Genomic DNA, 20,031 nt, shown 5'->3' with positions numbered 1-20,031 from the left:
GGCTGCCTGTGAAGCCCTGAGAGGGAAGGAGAGTTTGCTGCCATCTCCTGGACGTTTGAAATAAAATCCGCAGGATGAGTGCTTCAGCGCCTGTTCCTTTTAGACAGGGCACTAAGACTGCGGCAGCAGGTGCATTTTACAAGTCTGGCTGTCCCTGACTAGATAAACAGGAAAACTATTTATGGGTTTTAAAGAATAAAGTTGACTTAAGTGGTTCGCATGTTAGAAAAGTGTTTTTCAAAGTGTAGTTCACAGCCCATTAGCATCAGAATCACCTAGGTTGAATGTTACAAAATCAAATTCCTAGGCCCCACCCAGACCTAGTAAATCAGAATCTCTAAGGTGGGGCTATCTCTAAGGTGGGGAAATATTAATTTTACACTAGGAGCAAAAATTGGAAAGTTATATGTTGCAACACCATGAAGGGAATAGTTTGCTCATACTAAAGTGCTGTATATAAAGGAAATCGTAATAGTCCATTCAATGTAAAATTAAAATTAAAAGTTCTAAGTAGTACATTTAGCATTGCTCTTTATTTCAGTAATACCACCCACAATGAGTTGTGACATTTCAGTGAGTATTTCATAATGTAGAATTCAAAATCTAGCCCATATTGGACTTACGTGAAGAATCATGATCTGCACCACTTGATAAACAGTAATAAGTAATCCAACCACAACCAGCAGACTATAAGTGTGAATTAAAAAAACAAAAACAAAAACAAAACTCCAAACCAAAGATCTAATTGTGGAAGGATTGGAATGAAACCTTAAATTAGTACTTTATATTAGTGTAACCAATTCCTTAGAGATTCTTAGCTCTAGAAAATGGTTTTGTGAACATTTCTTTATCAGTATTAGATATGCCAGGTGAAAAAAGAACTAACGGGCTTTTAGTGCAGAAAGAGATCTAGTTTTGCTTTATTTTCAAATGTAATTAAATGGCACAAAAGGACAGTAAAACTAAATCAATTTAGTTGTTTTTGAAACAAAAGCTATTCTGGATTCAGATACAATGTTCAGAATCTCAGCTTGCTTTGATTTTTTATCTTCAAGATGAGTCTTGACTTCTGCTTCTGACTCAGAAGGATTCTAGAAGTACCAGAAAACCCACAAAAATTCCCTGGGTTTGAAAGGCAGCTGGAATATTAAGTTCCTCCCTATGTCAGTGGCTCAGCTTCTTAGAACTGTTTTTCATCACTTGCCCTGAGCTGGGAGTTTACTCTGTTCAGGCCAAGGTTTCACTCTTTCTGTTTTTGGAAAGTGATCATGCTTCTCAGGCAAGGGGATCAATTACTCTAAAAAGGCCAGGTTGCTGACCCTTTGTCCTAGGACAGTGTAGAAAGGAGGGATAAGGACAGCTGTGAGCTGCGCCCTCCTAGGTCAGCCCAACTGTTGCAGGTCTGAAGTGGGGTAGTCTTAGGGATAGAGTTGCCAACTGCTCCACTTTCAGTGTAATAGGCCTATTTAAGCTTCAACTGTGCTACCAGGTTACTCAGGATACCAACTATCCTGTTTAGAGAATATGTTTGGTTTACAAACATTTCCCCAGAAGAGCTCTCTTCATATTGCCAAGTCCACTACATTCATTCTATTTAATATTGGTACTTTGAACTGAAACAGTGTCTTTATAGTAGAGGCTCAAAGATGATGTTAAGTTTATTTTATAAAAATATTGAACCAGTTTTTTTGAATCTGGTCTCATCTTTGTATACCACGAAAAGAATGCTAGCACAATAGATGAATGCAAAGCAGGAAAAAATGGACAAACAAGCTGAATACAGAGGAATGTAAACATATAAACTTCAGTAAGAAGAAAAAAGAGAAAACACAAAGATCTCTCAATTAACAACTCCTGGGAATAGATTTCTTGTGTCAATGTGAGATTGATAGCGACACTACTTCTACCTTTTCTATTTTAGTTGTGGGTCTCAAACTGGGATTCATATTAACAGAGAACACAAAAGAACTTGTTTAATTGTGTTTTCCTCATTGGAAGTTTTTGAAATAGTAGTTATTGTTTATTGAGTGCCCCTTAGAATAATAACAATAGCTAACATGTGTTGAATACTTTCTCTGTGTCAGGCACTGCTTTATATACATAATGCATATTGTTTCATTTAACCTTCATAATAACTTGTGAAGTACACCTATTATTGTTTCCATTTCACTGCTGAGGTACTGAAGCACAGGGCGACTGAATCCTTTATCTAAAGTCTCCCAACCAGCAGGAGGCCGGCCTGAGACTCAGAGGCGGGCAGTGTGGCCCTAGAGCCCACACTCTTAACCACTACAAGTGTATTTCTTGTGGGCTCAAGGTTTACACATCTTATCTCATCTAATAGTATGTGAAATTCATTTAATACATGATTACCTTTTGCTTTTCCTAAATTAAAAAAAAATCATGTCTTCTTTTTAATTTAAAAATTGGAAGGAATCTTATTCTCTGCATTATTGTTACTGAAATTTGAGAGTTTCTCTCATCACTATTCTGTTCTTCCTTTATTTGCCAGGTATAAATTACCGTAACTCTGGTAATATATGATGCTAGTTGGCTGGAAGCAGTAGGTGTTTGAGGCATTTGGTCTAGTGCATTGTGAGAATTTGTTGAATGAAAACCAGCAAAATGTTGAGCTTCCCTTCGCCCTTACTGAGTTATAATAAGCAATTAGGCTGATGGAAATAAAAACTACAGCTTTTCCCCATGTACCCTGTTTAAAAATGTTTATCGCTTGGAGCTACCACACTCTAAGATGTTTCAGTATTTCTTACTTTTATTTAGAAGGTTTAGTGTAACTTTGGAGTTATCTCTGAGACATGTAAAACTCATCAATTCTGATGAGCAGTTCCTTTTATCTGTGACCTGAGTCTTCTTGCAATTAAGGAAGATAATATAGCCTTGTGGTTAGAAGACAGCCATGGATTTTGACTGTTGGGTCCTGAGGCTTAGCCCTACCATGTTACACAAGTTCCTTAACTTTTCTTTTTTTTTTTTTTGAGACGGAGTCTGGCTCTGTCGCCCAGGCTGGAGTGCGGTGGCCGGATCTCAGCTCACTGCAAGCTCCGCCTCCCAGGTTTACGCCATTCTCCTGCTTCCGCCTCCCAAGTAGCTGGGACTACAGGCGCCCGCCACCTCGCCCGGCTAGTTTTTTGTATTCTTTAGTAGAGACGGGGTTTCACCGTATTAGCCAGGGTGGTCTCGATCTCCTGACCTTGTGATCCGCCCGTCTCGGCCTCCCAAAGTGCTAGGATTACAGGCGTGAGCCACCGCGCCTGTACTTTTCTTTACTTAACTTTTCTTTACCTCAATTTCTTTAACTTTTCTTTTACCTCAATTTTAACTTAACTTTTCCGTCCTTAACTTTTCTTTACCTCAATTTCCTCATCTTAAAGTGAGATGATAATAGTACCTACATCATACTTTCATCATTTTGTGGTGACAAAAAAAAGTGCTTAGAATGCTACCTAGCACATCATAAGCCCTCATAATTGTTACCTTATTAGTGGCTCTATGATTTTAAATTAAGGCAATAAAGCTCTGCAAATGTAATGAGTTTTTACAGTTAACCTAGAAGCTCACATCTTCTTTTTTTGAAGTTGGTGATGGGACTATTCAAAACCCATGTTTAGAATCTATTACACTAGTTCTTCAGGAGATGTTTTCAAAATAACGATGATATATAAAAGGAAAAATAAAAAAACTACTGGAAAAAATATAAGGGATTAAAAGTGTCCTTGCTGGGAAGACTTTGACAGAAATAACTGTTGAGAAATCTTCCACTGAGGAATCTTTGAGGCAGGAAGGGTTTGCTGCCTCATGCATTTAACTGCTAGCCTGACTGGGATTGGCACCGTGACACTCTAAGATTCCAGGGATAACTATTTTTCAGAGTGTAGTCTGAAATACTTAAAACTTGTGACTCCCTCCGTATTATTCTGCTTAGAATTATTCTTGTTGAAACGCCTTATTATTGATTTAGTAGCAAGCCATGCTAGGTGCTGATTCACTACTTAATAAGAAAGTTCCCTGAATTACATTTAGTTAAAATGGCAGAAAGCCAAAGGGAGCACTTCCTTTTATGCAGAGACTTTGATTATGCTTTATTTTAAAAAATCACATTCTTCCCCGTTCCCAGCCGATGAACAACACCTATTCATTCTGAAATAAGAAAATGAAAGAATTTTGAGAAGTCACACAACATTGCTGTCAATTTCACTTTTTTTTTAAACTAATAAAACAGATGCTTCTTTTTCAGAGATGGGTTTTCACTTTCAACATGCATCATAGCATCTGATTTTCTGAGCCATCTTGGGAAATGGAGTCTTTCCTAATATCACTGAATGTGGTCAAAGCCATCTACAAAGCATAGACAGTAGGCTCTTGGTGAATCAGTTTGGGAAATTCACAATTAAGCAGTCTCAGGGAGTGAAATTCTGGGGTCTGATGAGACTGTGGAAACCACGTGGTACTGTAGGGAGTGCACAGGTTTGGATGCCAGACAAATATCTAAGTCTAACCCTAATCCACTATTTATAAGCTTAGTGATTGTTGCACAAGTTGTTTAGCTTCTCTGAGCTTAGAAACCTCATCTGTAAAATGGGAATAATATCTTCTTTTTCAGTGTAATACTGAAGAATAAATGAAATCACAGTATCATTGGTTAAGAATTCAGGCTGCAGACTGAATCCAGGGGCCATTACTTAACATTGTATGATCTTTGGCAAGTTACTCAACCCCTTTGTGCCTCAGAATCTCATCTGTAATCTGTAAAATGGGGATAATGTTCATACCTAGCTCATGAGGACTGCTGATTAAAAGCAGTAATCCGTGAAAGATACTCAGCACAAGTCAGGGCCCAAATTTTGTGCTCAGCTAATGTTAGCTATTATCAAAACTTATGTAAAATATTTAACACACTTCCTGCGTATGGTAGAAACTTAATACATTAACTCCTATCTTTTCCTCAGGACTCATGAGATTATTTGAATTACTGCTACAGCTTCTGTCCCCACCCATGTCATCCTAACTTGAACCAAAATGTTTCATTCTGGGTTGTTGCATGGCCTTGATTATTGTGCCAAATAAAAGTATCAAAGATTATCTGACTTCTACCGTGTATCCTGAAGAAAAGACAAAACACTATGGCTTTTGTTATTTACTTCCAAGAAGAACATTTTTCTGTTTATTCTTAGAATGTGCATTTTTTTTTTTCAACTCAGGGCCAAGTACAACCTTTTGGTTTAAAAAATTTTTTCAATTCTGGGCCAAGTACAATCTTTTGATTTAAAAAAATTTTTTCATGAACAAACCATCACTAGTTATTAAGGAGCCAAAGAAATAGGAGCTGTGAAAGCAGGATTTCTTCATGTTACCTTTGAATGTTGTTATTTTGAGTATTATCATTATCAGGTAGAGGAAGAAAGGTAGGCTGGGAAGTAGATCCTTATGATATCTTGACTACAGATCCCAGATTTACATTTCACCAGTCACAGAGCACATGTAATTTAGATAAACATGTCAAGAATGACATAAACAGAGGTAAACATGAGGAGCTTTACATGTGGAACCAAAAAATAAAAATTAGAAAAATTATTACCTATATTAACAAAAAATTACTTAAACTCTAGGACTCTGTAGAAGTCTAGCTTTCTCCCCTGTACACTTGGGATGCACTTTATTGGCTGGCAAAACCTTTGATAACACCAGAAGTCTGATAAATGTCTGACAAGATTTGATACTTAAAATTAAATTTCTCTTTATTCAATTGCCACTGAGTAGTGCTGTGATTTCCAAGTGCCAGGTAGTTTGGTGCACAAATATACATACCACAGAAACATACAGTTTTTTAAAAAAATTAAGAAACTGGCTGCACCTGACAGCATCAAGAAAAAAGATAATTCTGATTCAAGGGCTTCTCCAGAAGATGGGGTTTCATTGGCATCACGCTCATAGGATGACCTGTTGTTTTTGTACTATTTTTTCTAGAACCATAGAGGGATGACAGTCACTGGCTTCTTAGAGCAATTTTGCCTGGTGTCTGGATCCTGTGGGAATTTATTAGCTTGCTTTGTGGCCCTTGGCCAACCCTGGTGGGACATCTAGAGAAGAATTCAATTCTGCTTTTTCCCAGAATAATTGTTGACTAACTCAGCAGCACCAAAGTGTCACAGGAGTCTTTGTGTCCCCCAGAGTCCAATGATATGTGGAACCAAGACCAGCGAGGGTCATGTTTCTGGGAATACAATGTTGGCTCTTAGAATTTATATATTTTTTCTCATGAACTTATAAAAATGTTTAAAAACAAACTCAACAACTCTGATGTTAAAAGGGAATGAGCACACGCCTCACGACTTCCCTCTAGAAGCATTTCAAGCATTTAGATTTTCAAAAAACAATCATTTATTTTTGATGACCATGACTTCAAATGCCATGCCTGCTGGGCCAGTGGTGACTCATCAAACAGCAACTGATTTCAATAACTTACCCTTAGAATGTGGGTGCTTGCAGGAGCCCTAGTTTGTAACTGGACGAAATCATACACAGCAAAGGGCCTTTATTTGATAGATTAAATCTAAACTCAGACACTAACAGCCATGTGTCTTCTGCTCTTAAGAGGGTTTACTGTGAAAGAGCCCCACAGAGTGTTCGACATGCCACTCAGCAGTCAAATGACCTTCAGTTCTTTAACCTTGTAACTGCAAATAGGAAAATGGTCTCACATACGTTAGTCCACCCCCTTTCAATGTAGACCATGTGTTTTTGACATCTCAGATGTGACTCGTGCTGCCAGGCTAGAATTTAGGCTGTGTGATAATTCTCAGCTGTCCTACAATGCCTGCTTCTTGAAAGAAGTCGACACTTTCTAGAATAGCTAAATAACCTGGGCTTATTTTAAAGCACTGTTTGTAACTCAGATTGGTTTTCCTATGGTTAAAATAAGTGCTTCTTGTGAAAATTAAATAAAACAGTCAATTCAAAGGCTTTATACACATTACCACGAACAATCATACTAAACATATTTTGAAGTACAAAGTTTGACATTCTCTAGAATGACAACCCAAATGTGTCTTATAAAACATATTCCTAACAAGGTATGCTTTACATTACCAATGCAGAAACTGTGTATTTTTTCCTCTCTAAAAAACAGGATGTGTCAAAATGACAAATGTTGTAAGATTAAAGTGGCAATGCTCAGATTCCCACTCTTACCAGTTCTGGGATTCACTCTGCCCTCCTAGAAGACTGAGGGGAATATACTGTACTTACATGTCCATGGAACCTTTCTTCCTCCTAGAATCCCAATCAGTGTTATGCAGATTCACTACAGCACAATATTCCGGTCAGGAAAAGAGGTTGACACATGATTAAGGGGAAACTTGTGGAAAGAGAAATGTTTAAGGTCCTGCAGAAAATCAGTGACTGTGATGACCTTGTTCGTTTATATTCTAGTGCCTGTATTTAAACCGTGCAGTGGATTTGGAATGATATACATAAGGCACCTAACATAACATAGGAACTCAGTAAATGATTGTCACTCTTGAGCTCGCAATGAAAACCGACTTCGTGGATGCTCTGCCTAGAAATTATGCTAAGGACAAAGGAAGAAGCAAAGTCCTAAAAACCAAGCAAAAACTGCCTGCCTACACCTCATAACCAGTGGACCAACCAATCAAACTAATACCAACACAGCTAAGCCAATAACACTCAGATTGAAAATGTACCCCCTGGGAAGGAGGCTGACGTCTGGAGGTCTAACTCTCCCTTCTGTCACACTGACATCACTTCCTTGGCCCCAACCTGAAAGGTGGCACATACAGCCCCCTGGTGGGGAAATAGGGAAAGCAAATTCCTCTTACTCCAGGGAGCTGGTTAGTCCTTCTCCCTCCCACTTCCCATCTCCCTTAGAGTGAGGTCAGACTTTGTTGTGGATCTGGTTTTGGAGAACTTCCACCCTCTTCTATAAAGTGGGACTGTATGGTCCAAGATGAGACTTATGCTGCCAGTGCCCAACTGAAGTTGTAGATGCTTTTACTGCATGCCTGACATGCCTCTTATAAGGTTTTGGGGAACTCCAAATAGTCCCAGGATGACCAGAAGACACAGTCATGTTATTTGCGTCTTTAGTTATCAACTCCAAATAATGGCTCTGCTAAGATTGCCACCTGTCCAACAGGAAATGGAAAGAAAACATTTCTCATTCCTGCATACCACACCACTAGACAACTGGAAATACTTCTGGGTCATTACCATCCTAGGATACTTTTAAGCCGATGATCTCAAACCGACTACCTGTGTGTTCCATGTCTTTCCTCTAATTCATGCCGTTCTTTAAATGCTATGTTAAGAATGCAAAGCTATAAAAATGATCTTTTTTCCTGCTGCACCATAAGAAGCCTTTTTTGGTTGCTCTATTACAAAAGAATTCAAAATGCAAGCATTCAACAGATTTCCTTTGCAGGGAACAAGTAATACAAACAACTGTGTTATATAATGAATAGATTGCTTTTTTCCTTTATCCTGTATTAATCTTAATTGGTTTCCCAAAAAGGCAAATAAGAGACCAAGCTACAGCCTGTGGTTGTAACCTCTAGGCAAATTTCCGCCAAAAGCAATGAAAGATTTTCCAGAGAAAAAGCAGAAGAATCAGCCCCATTGTTCTGCAGCTGACTTAACTCTCCTCTTTATGTTTTAGAAATACCTAATGATTACAGTTTTACAATGTATGGAGAAATAGATACGCTAACAACAATGAAATTGTTGTGGGAGCCATACAGAGAAATATCAGAGAAGTTACTTAGATCAGAATAGCTCATACAAGGAAGATTTTTTTAAAATATGGACATTGAACAGATAAAGAAGACAGTAATATTTTAATAGGATAGTGAAAAATATAGCAGATTGACAGTGACAGCAGAAAAAGAACAGGAATACAGATATTTTCAGAGGATTAAAATGGTACTGTGTACCCTCAAACCAGGCAAGTTTTTCTGAGAGGTCTCTAAACATATCTCCTGCATAGAGCAGATGATTTTCCTTGGAGCTGTCATAAATGCTTTATAGTTCTCTACATTAATTCATGTCAAATATTTTCCATGGTTGGTCAGACTCAGACTTAAAATAGATCTGAGAAAGGTCTTCAGGTTTACTTTCAGTACCATTATTCACTTCATAGCCAGCTGGGTGACGACATGGTGTGTGGCCAATTCAAGTTTACAAGGTAACCTTGCCTGAATTATCCTGGTCCATCGAATACAAATAATAAAGTGAAGGTGAGAGAATAGAATTACAAGGAACATGGGAGAAGCAGTTGTCAAAAAGCAAAACAAACACAAGAAAAAAAATCTGTGAGATCACTCAGAAATGATGCTAATAGTTGTGTGTTCTCACCCCTACAGTCTCCATACACATGGGGTTCCTCGTGCTTCACAATCAGTCCCTGTAGTCAGTCAGTAAACCTTCAGGTCCCAATCATGTGGTTTCTCCAGGTAAAACAATAGCCATGCATACCTTTATGTGTGTCCTGCTTTTTACATGTTACTTCATTATCTTGTGTACTCTACCACTTGCCTCAGCTGAGGAAAACAAACTTATGCTTTCATGGGCAACTGGAGATCTAATCACTTAGTTCCTTAAGTAACTGGGGAAGGAGGGTGGGAATCCATCTTTAAAGATAATTATCCTTCTTTCCTTATCCCATTTACTTCATTATTATTATTATTATTGTTGTTGTTACTATTATTGAGACAAGGTCTCACTGTTGCCCAGGCTGATCTCCAACTCCCGGCCTCAAGCAGTCCTCCCACCTTGGCCTCCTAAAGTGCTAGGATTCCAGGCACGCCATGCCCGCCCCATTTACTTTAAATAAGTCTTCTGAAATGAGTTTATATATGTGAAAACATCTGGCAAAGAACCTAATACATTATAAGTGCTCAGTAATTATTAAGACCCTCTTTCTTACCCACTTCTTACTAAACTATATACATTCCAACAGCCCTCCGAGTACCTTCTCTGTGATATCAAATGGGTGGCTGAGATTGACAGACCAGAGCTGCTCCCTGTCCTTGATAGATTCTTTATTCCTTTAACACTAGTAATAGAGATAAGGCACTACCTAAAAGGGAAATCTCAGTCAATATAGGTTATACCTTCACTACATTTGAACCTTTCAGCATAGGAGCACAACTGTTATGTAACGTAAAGGTTGATTCCTGATGTTTGATATCACTGATCACTGTCTTTCTTGTGGCTACAGCACAAATCCTAAGTATCCTGCTTACTTAATATAATGGTACACATCTATTTTTGGGTGCTCCTGGATTTTTTAAGTGTGCAAAGAAGATAAATATATTTTAGGTCAATCTGAGTTGGATTTTTGACTCAATAAAAATATTATACTCCTTGGACCCAGAATAGGAGGTGACATATCTGAAATTAAGTAAGTTGAGGACTTTGCTAGGCATTCTCAGGGACTCAAGAAACACTGCAAACAATTCATTTCAAGCAAAGTGGACACTCAGCTTCAGCTACAAGATTACTCTTCCACAACAGATGGTTTCCACACCTGAATTGTGACACCACTTTTCTTGGCTGAGAACTTTGGCCTTGGTGCCACAAAATAAGATGATGAGGCTGATTCTTGCTTTGGCGAGGTGGGAACGCCCACAGGCACTGGGGATGCACTGACTGGTGAGGAGGCCTCTGCAAAGAAGGAAGGAGGAGAGGTATAGGCTGGTACCGAGTACACTGACGAAGCCTGCACATTCGTAGGTGAGGCAGCATTCACTGGCCGGGGAGGAAGAGCTTGCTTCATGGCCAGGGCTGAATTGACCTTGACTGATGACTTTTGGGGGAGGCCATCCTTTGCATCTGGAGGTTGGAAAGTAAACAAGGATGCATTGAGCTGATACGGTTGGTGCTTCATGACATCTAATGCATTAAGGGGTTTCTTCCCCTTTTTCTTGCCCGGTTTGGAGGCCTGTGCAGCTGATGGCTGAGACTTGAGAGCAGCCAGTGGGTAAGAGGGGGAGTGGATAGGATTATAGGCCACAGGAGGAGGTGCTCGGACATTGGAGGAGTACTTCCAACTGGCCGGGAGAGATGGGGTGGGAGACTGAGCTCGAGCAGCGTGGGCCTGCACCGTGTCTGAATCCACCACATACTTCTCCATTCTCGACTGCCTCTTAGCAAAGAGCTGAGCTCCTCTCCCGCTCATTCCTGGAAGCTCATTGGATGGTCCCACTGCACCAGGCTGAGCAGCATTGACTGCTGCTGTGGAAACTGTTGGTTTGGGTGTGTAATTCTGACTGGCTACTGCTGCTTGCGGTCCTTTGAAGGGACCAGCCACATTCAAAGAACTTGCAGGCCGGGCAGGAGGGTAAGAAGGCTGGGCTATTTTGATGGAGGAGACAACGGTGCCCTTTGATGGGTTGGATGTGGGGAAGGCAGGAGGTTGGGTGGGAGCCACTCCTGGAGACCAGACTGGGGAAACTGGAGTTACTGGTTGGGAGGATGAGGACTTGACGGCAGGTTTTGGAGCAACAGGAGGAGGGGTCTTTTGTTTGGCAGAGGAGTTCTGCATGAAATTACAAGCCTCTGCCCCCAAGCTGAGGTAGTCTTCTTCCGGTCCGGAATCACCTCCAGCTCCAGTGCCCCGTTTGCCTTCTGAATTTTGAAGCAGTGACAAGAGTTCAGGATTTGGGCTTACTTTGGGCTCTTTAAAAGTAAACATGGGTTTTGTCGTGCTTCTTCTTTTGGCCTCCTGCAGTATTCCTGTTCTTTTTGCTGGCACTGAGATCCTCTCATCTCGGGAAGCTATTCGCTCAGATGAATCGTAAAAGGCTGGCTGGGACCAGGGGGCAGCCTGGGGCCATGGAGGGGGCTGTGCTGGGCCAGCAATTGGACTTGATACCCCTCTGGAGAAGGCGTCAGGGGGTGGAGTGACTGCAGAGTAAGGTGGAGGTGCAGGGAAGTCAGCAATGGGACTCGTCATATTTCGGGTTGGCGAGAAGGGGGTGGCTGGCTGATTCACAGACCCTGGGAAGGGTTTGGCCGTTCTATTCATGGGGGCCATCCTCTGGATGTTTGCTGTCTCAGATGCCCCACTGAAGCCATTCTGTTGAGGAACATGGCCAAGATCATGACTCACCTCGATGTAGCTTTTGCTCACAGAGCTCTGCGTTCTCACCGACTCTTCCTCCCTTCTTTGGTAAGAAGTCGTAGTTCTCAGGCCATCTGTCTGGGCAGCATCTTGTTCTCTGCTTGGCGTTCCACCTACCTTGTCCTCTTCTTTTTGGGCTGCGATCTGATCCATTCTCTCCCTCCTCTTGGCAAACATGAGGGCTCCCTTGCCTGTGGTGTCTGGTAACATCTCCATCTTGTCCCCTCTGTTCAGTTTCTTTTCAATGTCCACCAGTCCAGAATCCCAGTCAAAGTTCACAACTTGTGTGTTATCGTCAACGTCAGACAATAACTCTTCATCCACCTCTGATTCGCTTGCACCAAGAAATGCTACTTCACACCTATCCTCCTTGTCACCTTCTTCCTCCTCGTCCCCCTCTCGTTCAAGCTCGCCAGTACCGTAGCTAACTAGGGTGTATTTCCTGGCCCTCCGACGTCGCTTCTTAAACATCAACACCCCCTTGGAGTTGGGGTTGGGAGCATCTGTTAGAAGAAGGGCAATGCTTTTGCATTTAGATTTTGCTTCCTTCACTTGTTTTTCTGACAGGCTTTCACTCCTCCTGAGCCCTAGGGAGAGTAGAAAAAAAAAAAAATTATATTGAGCTGATGAGTTCAAGGAAGACACCACAGCAACTCAGAAATGAACTCTCCTGGGGGAAAATAAATATGTATAAAATTACCATTGAGTACTGAATTTTGAAAGAATCCAACACATTTCTTTTTCTTATTTCTCTTAACATATTTCCTTCTACAATAATATACTGTTCTCTTTGTTTACATAAAAACATTTTATATACACTGATTAGAATATATGTTTCATACATTTGTTTCTCTAGAGATCCTTCCACTTTAATAATAAAAACTGGTTAGTAAATGCCAATTAATAGGATACAATTAGAATTAAGAAGGACATAAAGACATAATATTTTCTGAAAAACAAGATGAGACATATCTCATACTTCCATATTTTAAAATAAAGTGTCAATATAAAACTGTTTCCAGAAATCTTAAAAAGGGAAGAGTGTCCCAAGAAGATGTTTCAAAATTTTCTAAAAGTTTTAGTGTAATGAATTTAGCTATTTAGGTTTTCTTCTTTCTCTTTTTTCTTTTTTTACTCTGACAACTGCCCCAAATCTTTCCATTCACAGCTACTGGATTAATATAAATTTGAAACACTGAATTAATCATTGAAGGTACTGAATCAATAATTAGTTAAAATTCAAAATATGACATTATTGTAAATACATATAAGAAGCTCTAGCTACAAAGTTTTCTAGACAGATTTGTTTGTAAATGTATTGCTATTTTGGAAATACAATATTACTTTCCTTGCAGCAAGAATGAATCTTGGAGAAATTTAAAAAAATTGACTTGTGACCCACTTAACTGTGTAAAAACTGATGCAGAAATCAAGTCATTTAAAACAAGAATATGATGGTTATAAAATAAAAATATTTAAAATTTTCTTTCATTATTACTATTATAAAAAATAAATTGTGGCAAATTAATTGATAACTAAACATATAGCATCTATAATTTATAATTTATAATTGCATCATGTTTTCAATGATAATGAGTATGAGTTCCCTAAATTTTTTAATTCCTCAAAATAGTTAAGTGGAAAATTAAGAAAAAATTTTTGACTATTTTATGATTGAAAATTAGCTCTTTTTGTCACAGACTTAATGGTTAAGTTTTAAAGAAATAAAATATAATCCAAGGAAATAATTTTATAATATGATTACAGGCATTTACTGGTGATCAAATTTTCTAGAGAAAAAATAGTTGAAACTGAGGTTATTACTAAATATAATTCCTTTTTTGACTAGTGTTATACAACTTATTAAACTGACAGTCACAGTTGCACAGTTGCTGCTAACTTCACTGCCAACATGTAAAGTATGTGAATGGTGTCTCAATACTCTTGTTTAATATGCTATAAATGTGAAGATGGCCTACAGATGCTTAAAGTATAAGGAATGATTAACAGCACTTGCCAATAAAGCTACAAATGGTTATGCTAAAAATATGCTTTGAAAGGAATAACAATAGGTTAGAAGACTTAAGATTCTACTTTGAATAACCGAATTCATTGCCGTTGTGTATCATATATACAGTCAAGTGCCTTTGCCTGTCAGCCTTTACATCCTCAAATAAAATTCCAAAATTAGTAAAAAAAAAAAAAAAAGAAAGAAAGAAAGAAAAAAAAAACATGAAATAAAACAACAGAAATCCTAAAACCTAACTGCAATTCTTATCCCTAGTCTCCTTTCTGTCTTCTCTCCCCTGGGTAAAACAAAATGCCATACAAAGTACTGAATTTAAATATATTTTATGTTTGGAGACATTTAAATACCTCCACATGGCTCTGGAGACAGACTTCTGCATCTAGAAGGTAGATGAAACACTTTGCAGTCTAATGAAGACTTACAAAACGGAGAGGATCATGTAACTCCTCACTATACATATGTCCTTGTCTGTCAAACTCACTTCTGCAAGCATCATCAAGCTGCACAATGATTTTTTTCAAAACGAGGATCTGCTTTTGATATCAGTGGTACAGCTTTTATTTTAAAGACACCTCTCAGTAGCAGACTCAACAGTTTCTGACATTTAAACTGAGTCCACATGACTTCAAGTGCTTTCTTATGCTATTTTAACATGAAATATTTCAACTTTCTGAAACAAAATGAGTAGGCACATTGACAACATTATTTTCTTTAACAGTTCCTGTGCCTTTGGGGATAAAAATAAATTCATGAAAAATGTTTAAATCTATATGAAGTTCAGACTTATTGCTTCCCATTTAGAAACTGGTATTCTCCATAATTTCACATGTGTGATTTTGTGCATTAATTAAATATTTCTTTAAGCCAGTGAGAAACAAGAAAAATCTTGCTGAAAAAGTCATGCAAGCAAAGAAGCAGCAAAATGCCCTCAACTCCCAAGCTCCTTCTGACAGCCCAGGCAGAACTTACTTGCATGCCGCGCTCGGTGCTTGTGAGGTCTGCTGTGATCCTTTTCCGAGCGTGGATCTTCTCCCTGCTCTGTGCCTTCTGATGAGACGGCAAAGGATACCAGAGAAGGAGGTGCTTCTGACTGCCCTCCTTCCACTGGAGAATCCACACACCCCTTTCCTGCCTGAAGCCTGCACCCTTCTGTCTTCTGCCTATCAGAGCAGTCGAGGATCACTTCCACCCGGGGCAGTCTCGCATCTCCTGCTTTACTTCCCTGGATCACTCTCAACTCTCTGCCACTGGAGATCTGGATTATCTTGCTGGACCTCAGGAAAGGGTCTGCTTTCTCATTAGTGGGGATCGAATTTATGTGGACAATCTTGTCATGTGACAAGTTAGGGTCTGGGTCAGGAGACTTAGATTTTTCAGGTCCCGGGAGAGCCACTACAGGGCCACAAGCACCCTTATGTCTCTCCTGTGAAAGGGACAGTTGCAGCTCAACCACAGGGCCAGGCTGTTCCGCTTCTATCTTCTCCCTTAAGATCAGCTCTTCTGCCACGCGTCCTCTTTGGGAATCAGGCATTTGGGGAGCCTTCTGGTAGCTCAGGCCTGTTTCTTCTTTCAAGCTCCCTGCACAATCGAGACCACTTCTTTCATCCTCAGCTAGGGGAACTTCAGTCTTGACAGGGGCGAGGAAGAACTCTGTGCACTGGGTCTTTGTGGCTGGTCGAATCTGCAGGGTGGTACTTTCCACATAACCCCCATGTGTGAGATGCTCGAGGTTTTTGTTTTCATTTTCAGATATCAAAGCCTCACTTATTCCACTGGATGGTCTGCACACAGAAAAATTATTCCAGACACTTAAATCAGACTATGTTACATCTGCCAAAGAACTTCCTGACACTTTTGTGATGTCTAATACATGATATAGTCAAAATATTTTCTTCTAAATGTCAATTGCAACATATTTGAAAACAGAAGGTGGCAACATGTTCATATTATTACTTAAAGAGATACCAAATAAACTTTTTTAAAGCACAACAAAACGCTTACACAAGATTATGAAACCTGAATCCATCCTAAATTCAGCTTTTATTTGTGAAAAAAAAAAAGGATCCCCTTTATCTGTAAGTACTTGGAATCTGGGTATCTCCTATAATGAGTCTGCTAGAATGTGACAAAGCATTTCAATGTCATATTGACTAAGTTTTGGTCTAGACATTATGAAGTCAGATAAACATATCCAGCACCTTCAGATCAATCTTAACTTACAGATAACTCAAGAAGGCCTTTTTGAGGCCGTGCTTTCTTGAAAGGAATGAAATAGAAGCTGTTTTTTAAGCTCCAGTGAGCATGTGTTTTGTAATAAGTGGACCCAGCCCAGTACTCTTGTGTAAAGAGAGATCCTTTCCATGCCGCAATGAATCATTAAGTCATAGAGTATTTATAATCTGAAATGTCTCCCTTTCTTCTATTTGAACCTGTTTCTTGGAGCATTTTCTTTTTAGGATATCTGAAGTCAAACTGTTCCTTTATCTTTCAGCTAAGGAGCCTAGAGCTGCACACCACATTTCTTTGATTTGATCTTCCTGGTTGTTTGTGCAAATTTGGGTTTGTGAGAAGAAGCCATGTCAGTTTAAGAGTTAAATAACTTCTTTCTGAAACTCTAATTTAAACTGTAAATGTTTTTAGAAGTATCATTCACAGAACAGCTGTAGGAAATGCCTTCAATTTTTGTATTCGTATTTTTTTTTAATTTTAGAAGCAGCATAATTATCTTTGCCCCTTTCCTCCTGCCTTAAAAGATAGTTATGACTAATGCAGGGAACATCAGTTGAAGGGCATGAGCTCCTACTTGTATTCTACTCAAAGGAATTTACCTTAGAATTTATGTGGTAGTGCAATTTCAGACCAATGCTCAAAATACTTACTCCTAACTCTGCTTTCAACTGCATTTGGCAAAACAAAACTAAACCAAATACAAACAAACTAACAGTTAAACAAAATGCACCTTTCTCTATATGCAAGTAATTGGAAAAGCTTCCTGGTAATACAGTATTTATACAGCATTGTAGTATACTATTTAAAAAGCATGATGTTAGCAAATTAGATCATTATTATGTAGAAAATGTTCAATACACTGTTAAACTGAATTTGAGGGTACCAGAAGGTCAGAGAGTTTTAATTTAGGAAGACCTTGGGATGGAAATAAATTAAATCACTTTGAATTATGTTAGCAATCAATTGTGAAGCTGAGAAGAGAATAGTTTCAATTCATGCCAGCCTTGTAGACTGGAATACAGACGAATGGCCAGATAAATATTAACATTTATCGGCAGCTGAAGTAAAATACATAGACATGAGTAAATATCATAAAAGTATGAGAGAGTAAAGCTTTATGCCTTAAAACAATCATTTCCCATCATCAGTCTACATACGTACTCATCAAGTCCACAATTTATGTGTCATAATTATAGAATTTTAAAAATCTTATTTTAATAACATTTAAGATAATAGAGACGGAATGCTAAAGGAGTTATTTTAAGAGAGTCTTACCTAGCTATCTCTGGGCAATAGTTCAGGAAAAGTAAAAACACCTGTCCTCCACTGATAGATGACAGTGATATGAGTGAGAGAAATATTTATTGCAGGAAACAATATTCAGATATTTAAAATAGTGGTAGTGGTGGTGATAAAAATAATGGCTTTTGACTTGATTTTCAATTGCGATTCCACTTTGAATCCTACCAACTAGTTACTTATTTTGTAAATTTTTTATTTTATAAATTTAATTATGTATTAGCAAATTATGTATTTTATAAACTTATTTTCTCTTCGTAACATGAAGGAAGGATTCTCAGGCCTTAAACACTGGGTTTGATGGGTAAATATTTAGATTATAATACTAGATTTCCATTGTTGTCTCAAGATTTTGGCCATAGTGAGTTCATTTTTATCCCAGAACAGAATCATACTGAATGATCAGCAGAGGGGGAACTGTATGTAGTGCTTCTACAGAGTTGAGGAAAAACCTGGAGGACTTTGACGTTCACCTTGAGATGTCCTCTGACATCTTCCTAAAAGCTGCTCTCCAGGAAGTCAAAGCTTTCCTTTCTGGATTCATTATAATGCAATAGTCAGGGTTTCTGTTGCAAAATCAGTATGGACTGTACTGTGATTTGTACACCATGAAAATGTCAGTGCTGTAGTTTTTTGTTGTTGTTGTTATTGTCTTCATTGTTTTCTTTTGTTTTTATATTTGAAGGTTTCTTTTATATTGTTATACAACTACATGGGGATAGTGGTATTTGAAGAGATTGAATTCCCAAATGACTCATGTTGGTAGTGCAAAAACCTTGTTCTAATCATTTGCTTTTGTCCATTCCCAAATATTGGTTTTACTGGAGAAATCTGGCTGCTTGTAAGTTTTTGTTGCTGTTTCTCTTTTCTGTTTCTTAGTCATCCTCTTTTAACGAAAAATTGCACAGTTTAACGGTCTAATATTTAAACATTTTAAATTCATCTATCCATCTGATAATTACAATTGAGTGATTCCGATCCATCACAAAATCTTGACCTATCAAAGAAATTTTAAGTTATGTTCAATATACTGAGCTTTCTAAGGAAGGAGGCTAAAATACCTAAGATTTTCAACAAAGTGCTTGAAACAAGGATTTTCAACTTAATTCTCAATTAACCAGAAAGTTTGGTTAAATAAAACTGACTATTTTTCAAACACAGTGGTGTTTCTGTTTAACTGTACTAACCTTGTACAAAGCACCCCTAATTTCTCCATAAATGACAAATTATATATGTAGTAAAAGCTATAATCATTCCCATGTAGCTTCAAGAGAAAATACACATTCCAGCAAATCCATTGTACCTTTTGATGAGCATTTGGAGAGAGTCTGTTATGCTTTCCATGAGCTTGATGACTTCAGGGTAGGTGAGATCTGCACAAGGGTTGCCATTGATGGAAACCACTTCATCTCCCTCACAGAGCCCAGACCCGGAGGCTTTGCTCTGATTTCGAATCTGAGTGGAGTAGAAAAGGAGACATAGCAGAATGATATAATTTGTAAAAAGCAAGCCACCATCTCTGAGAAACAAGTCTGTCAATTGTAACACCAGCCCTGATTTTTAATTCACCTGTTAACCTATAAGACCATTTGAACACTTCTTACCACACTATGAACACACACACAGATACACACTTTATCATGTACCATAATATCAACATTTAATTCATAGCATTGTAAGCAAAGAGGAAAAAAGAAAAAGAAAGTAAATCAATGTAAAGGAACCAGACAGAATAAAAGAAATAAAAAATAGAGCAGAATGACAAAAGATGTGCAAGGCTTACATTGATGACATTAAAAATAATTATTCAGGCCAGGCATGGTGGCTCACGCCTGTAATCCCAGCACTTTGGGAAGCCAAGGCGTGTGGATCACGATGGCAGGAGTTCAAGACCAGCCTGGCCAACATGGTGAAACCCTGTCTCTACTAAAAAAATACAAAAATTAGCTGGGCATGGTGGCATGTACCTGTAGTCCCAGCTACTCAGGAGGCTGAGGCAGGAGAATTGCATGAACCCAGGAGGTGGAGGTTGCAGTGAGTCAAGATTGCACCATTGCACTCTAACCTGGGCAACAAAGCAAGACTCCATCTCAAAAATAAAATAAAATAAAATAAAATAAAATAAAATAAAATAAAATAAAATAAAATGAAATAAAATAATTCAGGCCAGGCACAGTGGTTGACACCTATAATCCCAGCACTTTGGTAGGCTGAGGCAGGTGGATCTCTTGAGTTCAGCAGTTTGAGACCAGTCTGTTCAACATGGCAAGACCCTGTCCCTACAAAAAAAAAAAAAAAAAAATTACAAATAATGCAA

General features: G+C 38.6%; 1 protein-coding gene across 3 annotated transcripts in view; it reads right to left on the bottom strand.

Moving 5' to 3' along the window:
• SYNPO2 (synaptopodin 2) overlaps positions 1-20,031 on the bottom strand; it is a 179,176-nt gene that overhangs the window by 16,365 nt on the left and 142,780 nt on the right. Inside the window, exons 2-5 of one of the 3 annotated variants that reach the window (XM_023220041.1) lie at positions 19,018-19,169; positions 15,156-15,967; positions 10,563-12,744; positions 4,085-5,484 (exon numbers count right to left, since the gene is read on the bottom strand). In XM_023220041.1, coding sequence (XP_023075809.1) covers positions 5,406-5,484; positions 10,563-12,744; positions 15,156-15,967; positions 19,018-19,169 — 3,225 coding nt within the window. In that variant the 3' untranslated portion in view covers positions 4,085-5,405. Of the gene's footprint in view, positions 1-4,084; positions 5,485-10,561; positions 12,745-15,155; positions 15,968-19,017; positions 19,170-20,031 lie in introns of those variants that run through there. The other 2 variants (XM_023220040.1, XM_023220042.1) reach the window with 2 other exon arrangements.

The sequence above is a fragment of the Piliocolobus tephrosceles genome, chromosome 3 (assembly GCF_002776525.5).
Source record: "Piliocolobus tephrosceles isolate RC106 chromosome 3, ASM277652v3, whole genome shotgun sequence".
Lineage (NCBI taxonomy): Eukaryota > Metazoa > Chordata > Mammalia > Primates > Cercopithecidae > Piliocolobus > Piliocolobus tephrosceles.
Note: the sequence above shows the minus strand (reverse complement) of the source record. Positions and strands in the feature narration are given on the sequence as shown.